Source organism: Coturnix japonica, chromosome 3 (genome assembly GCF_054131305.1).
Source record: "Coturnix japonica strain WE chromosome 3, WE-NBRP24, whole genome shotgun sequence".
In the NCBI taxonomy this organism is placed as follows: domain Eukaryota; kingdom Metazoa; phylum Chordata; class Aves; order Galliformes; family Phasianidae; genus Coturnix; species Coturnix japonica.
In genome coordinates this window covers 77,228,206-77,239,348 of record NC_140665.1, presented here as the reverse complement: position 1 = coordinate 77,239,348, position 11,143 = coordinate 77,228,206, and the positions used below count along the sequence as shown (strand labels likewise).

General features: G+C 38.7%; 1 protein-coding gene across 18 annotated transcripts in view; it reads right to left on the bottom strand.

Annotated features, from left to right (window-relative positions):
* Positions 1-11,143, bottom strand: part of SLC17A5 (solute carrier family 17 member 5) — a 43,543-nt gene that overhangs the window by 16,381 nt on the left and 16,019 nt on the right. For all 18 annotated transcript variants that reach the window (XM_015859063.3, XM_085543754.1, XM_085543752.1 and 15 more), the window contains exons 9-11: positions 9,300-9,447; positions 3,934-4,024; positions 507-2,404 (exon numbers count right to left, since the gene is read on the bottom strand). In XM_015859063.3, coding sequence (XP_015714549.2) covers positions 2,267-2,404; positions 3,934-4,024; positions 9,300-9,447 — 377 coding nt within the window. In that variant the 3' untranslated portion in view covers positions 507-2,266. The remainder of the gene's footprint in view (positions 1-506; positions 2,405-3,933; positions 4,025-9,299; positions 9,448-11,143) is intronic.

The following is an 11,143-nucleotide window of genomic DNA, read 5'->3' as shown; positions in this document are numbered from 1 at the left end:
CTGTCAAGGAAATGCAGCAAAAAATAATCATTAAAGTTGTTTTTAGGGAAAAAACAAAGAAAGAAATAAATCAGTCACCACAAGAAAATGCCCACTTTTAGTCAAGATCTTTTGTCAATGAGAACAGAGGCACACAAAAATCATTGGCACTTCTGAAAATACAGAACGTGGGAAATGTTTCTGATCAGAGATGAAACTGAATGAGGGGACTGCACCAACGGGATCATGACGTGATAGAAACACCAGCAGCAGCTCCGTGCACAAGAACCTGGGGATACTAATGGATGAAAAGCCCAACACAAGCCAGCGGTGTGTGCTCAGAAAGCCAAATTGAAAGGATTAACTGAAAATATTTTGACATCATAAGTTAACCCATACCTCATTTAACTTTTTCAGTAGCCTTGACTTTAAGAAGGAAATTAAATGATTAAAAAGCATAAACTTCTGCAGGTCACAAAGCGAAGTTAATATTTTTAATATAGTATAAGGAAGAAGGTAGTACTCACTTGTAAAGCTAGACAAGAAAATCCTGAAGCAGGTCATTTCCCAGGAAAATATTAACCATCTCTTGATCCAGTTACCAATCTTGTTCAGAGTACTTTGAGGATGGTGTTCAAACTTCAGGGAGATGGTTATTTTCAATGGATGCACACGGAAATATTTGTTCCACTTACTGTGGAAATGCTAAAGATACAACATAGCTTTAACACACTCCCGCTGAACAACTGCTGATTTCATCTGAAGTTCACATTGTTTATTGTGGAAATGCCGCAGACAAACAGATTTAAACATAGTTTTACCATCAGAGAATACAACGCTTCAAGGAAGGTCAAAACAAAATGGCTCTTAAAGCTAAAAAGAAGAGGCAGATGCCATTTCCTAGAAATGAAGGAAGGTAGGCTCCACCGGAGCAGTTTTAGTACTGGGCTTTTCTTTCGCACTGGTGGTAAATGAAAAGCCCAGAGCCCAGTGATTTTTTTCTCTTTTTTACCTAATTGCTCCAATCCAGGAATCTTTGGCACAGGAATTTTCCTTTGCTTTGTGACTACACGATTATTCAGCCATTTGTTCTTATCTAGGCCACTGCTTGAACAAACTTCATTTAATCCCAGTGTAGCACTTAACTGTATGTTGTGCAAAGAATACTCTTGAGTGTCAAATTCTATGCTGACGGGAGACTCATAGCATCAGGATATTGCACTAGTTCTTACTATTCTCCTTTTACCTGACTAACAAAGCTATTGCAGAAGTGAACTGATTTTTCCTTATTTTTTTTTACCTACCATAGCCTTATTTTACAGCATTTACACTGAAAAGCTGACAAATACATACATACATATAAATATATGTGTATAGGTATGCGAAAGAAGAAATAATTCCACTGCATTGATTTTAACTGACAAAAAAGGTGAACTGCCAAAGTGAAAGTTATTTTCATGTAAACGTGTAGATCTTCTATTTCTAGCTCACTCTTGTGGTTTAAATCCAGGCAGTGTATAGAGTTGAGCTGCTTCTTCTTTGCACGTTTTTGAATAAAAATAAGGCCTATTTAAAAACAACTGCACCACAGAGAACAGTAACACATGGCTTAATCTGTCAGTCACAATCATATATTTCACTTCCTCACTGCTCTGTATTAGTTGTGAAGCTGTAGTCCTGAAACAGGGAACGTTTCCATTATTTGAAAACTTGTGCGTAAAATAGAGTAAAAATCAAGTGTGCATTTCTTAGACATCAATTAGAACACTAACAAAATAAAAGCTTACAAAGATTGTAGAAGACTAAAAATCTTTCAGTGTTTTTTTAAAAAGCCAGAACCTATCAATACCATCATGGAAATCAAGACGTTGCTTTTTGTGTATAATTATTTGCATGTCACTCCCCTTCATGGTGCTACATAATCACCTTGGGTTTTTCCTCTTATTTCGGTATCAGCAAATATCTGCCTAAACATTAATTCAGAAAACATTAATTAAAAACGGGAAGGAAATAGGTCTTAGCACACTGATTTGAAACACTGTCTCTGATCATACATTTGATATCAAGTTCTAGCATGAAACTATTCAATTTAATCTAAGTAGTCTCTCGTCTGGAAATAGCACACACACACATTGTCAAATGATTTTCAGTACAAAAGATACACAGATAAAATAGTTTAACTTAAAGGCTCTGAAGATTCCTAGGCATCAGTAGGGAAGGCACTTTTCTGGTCATGTAGTTTTAGCATATTGGGATTCAGCACAGCTTTGGTATTTCAATGTCTCCTTCAGTTTCTATGGAAGTGATAACTGCTGACTGCCCAGTCCTGAACTTCTCCACTTGCAAATAATGCAAAGAAAATCGCTCCAAATACATTAATGGAAGCAGCAATATAGAAAACTGTCTGCCATTCTCCCACAGTATTCTGTCAAAAAGAAGAGTTAAACAAAAAGAAGAAAAAGATGCAGTTAATTTGCAGCTCCACACTCAAGAAAAAATGAACTTTTAAAAGAGATGCTACATGCCTTGCCTACTTAAGCATAAATGCTATGCAATGTGACTTCACAGCAATGTGACATTATCATAGAATCATAAACTTACCCAGGTTGGAAAAGACCTCAAAGATCATCAAGTCCAACCGCAGCCTAACCATAGTACCCTAAATCTAACAACCCTCTGCTAAATCATATCTCTGAGCACCACAAATATTATAAACAAATTATCATTTCAGTCAACTTCAGTTTAACAATACACCTTACATAGTCAATGTACTTCTGATAGGGCTGTCTTTCTGGATCAGATGATCATCTGAGATCACAGCCTTCATATCTAAATTCACAGTTGCATGAAGCCTCTGCAAACCCCGAGAACATCACTGTAACAAGAAACATGTCCTTGCTTTCTGGTCAGATGACCCTAGAGCTGAAGTAAGCAAAGCAGTAACTTCTTCCTAATGAGTACAACGTCTTTTACCCAAACCAGACAGCGAAGAGCTGTTTTTGTAGCAACAAAGAAGCTACATATACAGATGTCTTAGGGAGTTTGCTTTAAATTGTATTTTATTTAACAGATATATATTCCACCAAAACCATAAATGACCTTACCACAAAAAAACCCAGAATAACATCAGTGCAGTGCATTAGGATGAGAGGAAAAGCAAACAAAAAAACCCCAACACAAACAATGCCACCACTTGTTATGAATTTGGAAGAAGCTACTTTGCTTGGACTCACACGTTAGCTAGTACTTTCATATTATTTTTAAGGAAATGACTGGCTACCAGCTCCAAAAGTTTATTGATATCAATTAACTTACTCTCCATTTTGTCTTAAAATATTTTAAAGAAAAATCATATAGTTTATTTAGAAAAGTAATCAAATAACTTTTCGCTCCTGCTTTCTACTTTGAATCACCCTTTGTCTGACTAAGCAATCTTGGAGGTCAGATTGAACTCTGTTTAATTTAGAAGCAAGATAGCACAGCATAAAGCATCCTCATCACAGAGTGTACGCACAAAGGGGTGCATTATGAAAACTACACATTTGAATCTAGTTTATGGCTCATCTGACAAAAGCTGACTTTACAACTCCCAACCTCATGTGAGAGAACAATCTTGGAAAACAAGCAAGAGCTTGTCTTATTTTGCTGCAATAATACTACAACTGTCTTGTCTGGTTGGTTTTTTGCAGGATTTGAACACATCACAAAAATGTCCATATTGTTCCTAGAGAATACAAGAACTAAATCACTACAACTTTAAAACCTCACACAGATCTTTGTACTTTTATTTTTCTCATCAAGGTTAGGAGCTAAGGCATTCACAGGAACAAACAACTTGTGTGTATATGCCAAATATAACTTAATGACTGCAGACTTGAGAGGATTGCCATTCAGTGGAGATAAAAATACAGCAATACAGAAAAAAAACAGAACCCAACCAGTAAATTGACTTACATTATGAGTGAGGACTTTAGCAATAACTGGTCCCACCATTCCTGGGATAGTAGCAAAAGAATTTGTGATCCCAAGAAGAATTCCAGCATACCTGTAAAGGAAATTAACAACATTACTTATGAACTTATCTTGCTGATCGGTTACAGAAATAATTTTGTCTAATTGGATCACACAGGTTGCACCCTGATCACACCTGCAAGTTAAAACACAAGTGGGAATAGGTAGTTTCTGTTCTACTAATGTCTCTGACAATTTGTGACATACGTCTCCATTTTCCAGGAGCCACTTAGGGAATTTACTTGAATTACTCACACTTTGTTTAGAATCCATAACCCAAAAACCACATCCCCCTTGCTAAGCCACAAACAAACTGCCTGGAATGGATCCACCATAAAAGTTAAAAAAAGAAACATTGCATGCCTTGAAGTGGAAAAACAACAAAGAATATGACAGAACTCTATCTGGCAACAGTAAGAGATGCTTCAGGTAACACTGCCAAAAAGGCAATTATCCCTAATCTGGATGGATATCCCCACTACACTACAGAGTGGTATTCAGAAGGCAAGAGTTCACAGAGCTCTGCACCAGTTCTTCCCTTCAGCTTTTTGTGGATCACAGCCAATGGGAAACACAGCTGACTCAACCTGTTCTACTTGTTGCCATTCTCGCAGCCCCATTCTGAGGCTTCCTGCTCCAGGAACAGTCTGCTTTAGCACACACGTGCACGTACATGCACCAGCGGCCATAAAAACTTGCTGGGAAAAAAAGCGGTAACTTGCTTAATATCTAAGTCTCAGCACCTCATCTTTGTGCAATTAAACATTAAACAGGAATGTTGCAATACCAAAAAGTCATGTTTGAAACAGCCGTACAAGCACAGACTTGTCACAGACTTAAGAGAAAAAAAGAGCTTGATATTTTACATCTGAGCTCAACCTTCCAGCCACCAGAGAACAGATTCCTGTGATTCAGATCTGGAAGGTAGGTTTGTTATTTGAACAATTACGTAAAAAAATATTATCAGTTGTACATTACTGCAGGAAAACCTCAGCAGACAGAAAAGGTGGGCCCAGGTGAATCTAATGAGGTTCAACACAGCAAAGTGCAAAATTCCGCACTTGGGCCAAATGAATCCCAGACATATATACAGACTGAGAGGAGCAATCCTTGAGAAGTAGCCCTGCAGAGAAGGACCTTTGGGTCCTGGTGGATGAAAAACTGAACATGAGCTGGCAGTGTGCTCTTGCAGCTCAGAAAGTGAATGGTATGCTGGTATCCATCAGGAGAAGGATGGCCAGAAGGGACAGGGAAGTGATTGCCCCTCTCTATTCTGCCCTTGTGAGGCCCCATCTGGAGTACTGTGCCCAGGTATGGAGCCCCCAGTACAAGAAAGACAGAGAACTGTTGGAGAGTAACCAGAGGTGGACCACAAATATGATCAGAGGGCTGCAGCACCTCCCCTTCATAGAAAAGATGAGGAAGTTGGGCTTGTTCAGCATGGAGAAGAGAAGGCTGAGAGGGCTGCAGCCCTCCAGTACATAAAGGGAGCCTATAAACAGGAGGGGAGTCAACTCTTTGAGAGAGTAGATAACAGCAGGACAAGGGGAAATTAAGTAGAGGGAGGGAAGATTTACATTGATGTCTTTACTATGAAAGTGGTGAGGTGCTGGGACAGGCTGCCCAAAGAGGTTGTGGATGCCCCGTCCCTGGAGGTGTTCAAGGCCAGGTTGGATGGGGCCCTGGGCAGCCTGGTCTAGTATTACATGTGGAGGTTGGCAGCCCTGCATGTGGCAGGGGGATTGGAGCTTCATGATCCTTGAGGTCTCTTCCAACCCAAGACATTCTATGATTCTACAAAAATGGAGATCTCTCTCAATTACTGCTTTCAGTTGTTCAGAACTGATGGTGTCCTCATTGTTCTAACAATGACAACACAATAGAAACACAAAATTGCAACTCTAAAGAGAGATGTAGCTTGACACTTTGTTTTCTAAAATAGGGAAATTGAACCACACACAGTTATAACAGGTTGTGGTGCGTATCCAGCCCAATAACATTACACAAACAGGTGTTTTTCCTGACAAGAGTCAATTATCAAGCCTATTTGTTGACTTGCCTTGAAAGCCTGCCATGCTCCAAACTGATACATACTGCAATGTATTTTAAACTGAGCTCCACTCCTATAATTAAATTATTATTTTATTAAATAAATGAGCACATTACATGTTTCTCTCTGAAACTGCTCAATACGCTTTCACAAACCTGAATATGAAAATGTGAAAAGCGCCCTTTTAAAGCCTTTAAATTGAGCCAAACACATGTTATCTTCATCACCTTTAAGCACCATAGCACTGCTAATAGAAATTTTCACAACTAACCACAGTTTAATAGTTTCTCTGGTCTTCACAGATGTTTGACAATTAACTGCTGGCTAAATGTCTCTGCTTTTGCCTGCTGTTTCTGACATAGGTTGCATTTTGATAGCACTTTGTGTTTAACACAGATAACAGCTATGCCACTCCCTCAGCACTGTGAAGACTCCAATATGAAACAGGAAAGAAAAAGTGGCACATCTGTAGAGCAAGAGTAATAGGAAGCTCTTGGTTGAAATCTTATGGCATAGTGGTCTAAGCAAATTCAAGTTGACTTGCAGAGTAGTCTAGACATTCAGAGAGTTAGAATAGGAAATCCCAGTAGAACAACCCCACTGCTCTGCTCAACAATTCAGATAGCCTCATAAATGTGTGTGAAAAAAAAAAAAACCACAGAGCAAATATTTTTCTTTCTCCAGCATCAGTGTTTTCATTCATTATTTTTTCCCGAGAATATAATCATTATATTATACGATATTATATGATATATGATCATTATATTAAGTTATATATCATAACTAAGAAAGGAACCTTTGCTATTTCTAGTCAGCTTACCTTAAACAAAAACACAAACAGGAATCTAAGTGCATTTTCAAATTGGTTTGAATCACTTCTAGTTATTCTAATATGTTTTACAGGAAAAAAGTATCGAGTTCTGGGTAAACTCTTAACAGAGGTTTCTTTGACACTTTCATGCACAACCTGTTTTGAGATTTCCACAGCTATGTCACTTTTTACACCTCAGTTGAAAATCCCTGCCATGGCCATTTCATCCAAGAAAGCTCAGACATTTGCAAAAAGTCAAGGAGGGGAAAAGAAAGCTTTTTAAAATTATTATTATTTCAGACTTTCTGGTATTTCTGCATTGAAGACTTTTTTCCTATTACTTTTATTACAAGGACATGCCCTTTCTGTCTTCATTTGGGCTTATTTGCCCCAAATGAAAGCATACATGTGCTAAATACAGAATCATGCCATATTCTTGCCCAGTAAAGCTTTCCTCTCTTTATTTCTGCATCTTAATTAATTGTTGCAAGCAGTATTTTAACCAACCCAAGGTCTTTTGAGTAGCACTTTTCACAAAATCAGCTTATTTTCACAACACTCTTGAGAGATAGAGGTTGCAATGTGATACACATCCAATAAACCGAGAACGAAAACATAGTCCAACAACATATGCACCTACTAAATGACTGATTTGAGGTCCTCAGGATTTCATCTGAAGAATATTTAGCCACACTGTTCTAACATTCAAAGCACAGCTCTTACTGAGTTTTGTCAAGGCTTAGTATTTTCATTTTTGCAAACTCGACTTCAGAGCTTGAAGAGACATTCTCAGGAAAGAAGTGATAAATCAGCTAGGCCTCAGTTAGCATCACTGGGTCCAGCATTAGCTTTTCAATAGATATTTTTTAAGTTCAGACTCCAGCTTCTGTAGATTCCCTTTACATATTATGGTAGCCTGAAACACCTTCAAGAGCTCATCCATCATTATAACTAAAGAACACTTAAAAGAGCAGCTTCCTGAAGTTATAGGGTTTAAATAGACTGTCACACAAGAGTTTGACCAACCGACTCACTATGTGTAAACTTTGTGACAGAGCAACGAAAGGAATGAATCCCTGGTAACGTTCAGCTACCTTAAATGTGACCCTTCTTTTCTTCTGTAATGCTCAGCCTCAGACATTACATGCTACAAAAGGCAGAGGGAACAGAGGAACAGAAGCCAGTATTCCCCCATAAACAAAGAGATTTGCAATGCACAGACAAATCAAAACAGCACAGACATCCAAGTTCTGCCATTAAATAACTCACAAAAGTATTTTTTGCCATTAATGCTTATATTTTGTGGCTTTAAACACAGACATAATCCTAGCCAGTGTTCTACATTTTTAGCAAAGTTAAACTCACAGCAGATGTTACATCAGGGCTCGATAATATGCCAGGTATGGTGCTCTAACTAGATCTTCTGTATTCATAATTCTATTTGATATGAAACAAAGCATCACAGATGCTATTCTTCATACTTTTGTATTCAATGTATTGCAAACACAGCTGGGTACCGGTGTCTTCCTTCTTGCTTCCTACCTCATCTAATCTGCCAAGATTAATTTGACTCCCATTATTTCATATATTTCTCTTCAGTCAGCCCTTGAGGACCATCTTTTTAATTGCCAATGCCTAGATGCCATTTTCTCCTTGGAACTGAGGTCTCCTGTAAGTGGTCCAGTTCTTAAGGATTTTTCCTAGTTAAAATCTCTACAGTTTTTTCCCCCCTCTGCTCAGAGATAAACTATTTTCATCTCACACATTTCATCTCACACTCTTCACTGGTCATGAAGTCATTTGATCCTGCTCAGACCCACGTACTATTGCAAACAGGTAAACTAAACACAGAGCAAAGTACTGGACTTCCACCACTTAGAAGTTCAAAAGAATACACACGCATTTGTGCTTTTCAGGAAGCTGATGGATCAGTCAGGTTCTGAATTTGTAATGGAAGAGAAGATCCAAACTGAAGTCCAATTTTTCATCACTTAGGAGTAATGGCACATACAGGATTCATCATCTAGTGGTAACAGGTCACCTACCCCAAAAAGACTTTTAACACCAGTATATTGAAATATGATTTTCAAAAATGTTTTGCCTGAATTACGGGACTTAAAATGGTTTACTCATATTAAAGTTTGGTACTTCTGACAGAAAAGTTTTGAGGGGTGAACCACTTAATAAGAAAGCGTGTTTAAAACAGTGCAATTCAACTAATATCATTAATCAAATAGTGCCAAATCTGAGTAAATATAATTCCAGCAATTATTTATTATTCCAGGATCAAAAACTAAGTTATTTTAAGGTTTTCATACCATATCTTCTGCCAACATTTACATTTTCCTTTTCCCCCCCTTCAAATACAAGCTACTAGGCACCCCAGGAACACATAAGAAATGATTATAAATGTATCCAATCAGTAACAAAAGCTTCATCAATACTTACGAAGGTGCTATGTCCAGATGGTTGATGCTGTAACCAGACGTACAAAATCCTCCTAGTGTTGTTGATATGGTCACAAAAGCAACAGCCAGCTCATAGTTGCATCCTATGAACCCAGCCGCCACTAAGAACATTGCAGGTCCAATCATTCCTTTAAAACAGAAATTTTACAATCAAGGGACTTTATGCCAGAAAATTAACATGTTCTGAGCTGTGTGTACACAATCTCTAACACCACCTAGTGCACAGAATCCAGCACTGCACTATGTGCATTACAGCGACCAGCAATGAAGAGCAGATAGGTTGCAAACCTCTGGCGGTCTCAGGAAATATTGCACAAACCAGAAAAATTCTACTCTGGCTTGAAAGAACAAACTTCATCTGGAAAACCAAAAATCAATGGATAGTGAAAGTAGCTTCACAAGTTCATTTTATTTATCATTATATAAACGCTAGACTACGCGCTGAGACTGACAGGTGAACAATGCGCTACAAAAAAGCTGCTTCCATTTAAGTCTCTGTTTCAGGAGCCAACAGCGACTTCTGTAAATCATAATAAAGTAGAGCTGGAAGATTTCATGTAAATACATACATGCATAGCTCTCCCACAGATAGCGTCTAGAATGAGTGTCGTGTTTAATATCTGAACATCTGGTATGTCTACACCAGAGCCTGCTGTACACCTTAGAGAACCTGGCTAGCTTTTGAGACTTAAAATCATAGAATGGCCTGGCTTGAAAAGAACCACAAAGATCACCTAGTTTCAACCCTCTGCTATGTGCAGTCGCCAGCCACCAGACCAGGCTGCCCAGAGCCACATCCAACCTGGCCTTGAATGCCTCCAGGGATGGGGTATCCACAGCCTCCTTAGGCAACCTGTTCCAGTGTGTCACCACCCTCTGTGTGAAAAACTTCCTCCTAATCTCTAACCTAAACCTCTCACAGTTTAAAACCATCCCCCCCTTGTCCTATCACTATTCACCCTTAAAATAGCTGCTCCCCCTCCTGCTTCGAGTACTGGAAGGCCACATTGAGGTCTCCTGGGAGCCTTCTCTTCTCCAAGCTAAACAAGCCCAGTTCCCAATTTCAGGCACTAGAAACAATTTAGATGGTATAGTAGCCATCATCCATTCTGCAGTTAACTTTGGCACCCCATTTCTCCATACCACAGCTAACTAGTTACATTACTTCATCACAAACTCCAAAACCAGCTCCAAATACATGCCAAAAAATTTTGGCTTCATCAACAAAACCCTTAAGAGCCCACTTTTTCCTTGCAGAACAGCATGTTTTCCCCTTGGTTGTACAGACATAGGTGTGAGACCCTGCTGTAAAACCAGATCACCAGAACTAGACAGGCCTATGAAAACAAAAATACTTGAGAGTTTATCAGAAGAGCTGCTTTAAAGCAAGGCACTCAATCAGCAGAATTGAAGAAGCAGAAAATTAAGTGCAATGATGGATGTATATCACAGACTGCAACTTACATGGATCCTGTGCCTGATCTTCCCCCCTTTCCTTCTCTTTTTATCAGCTACAATGTCTCTCTCTAAACACATCCTTGTACTCATTTTTAGTACAAGCTTAATCCTTCTGACTTCAAATCACCTCTCCTTCCCATCAGTCAAGACCACTTTGGTCTTGGATTCTACTTTGTCTTTTCATCCTGGTAGCAACTGTAAATCTGGCATTCAGTTACCTAAGTCTTAAATAAACAAAATACTGAGCTGAGCAACACACACTCGTGATGAATGACATCATCTCTCAGTTAGAGGATATGTTAGTAATAAGGATGTGTTTTGGCCTAAATGAAACTTCTGGTTATCTCTGGTTATTTCTTTCTCCGA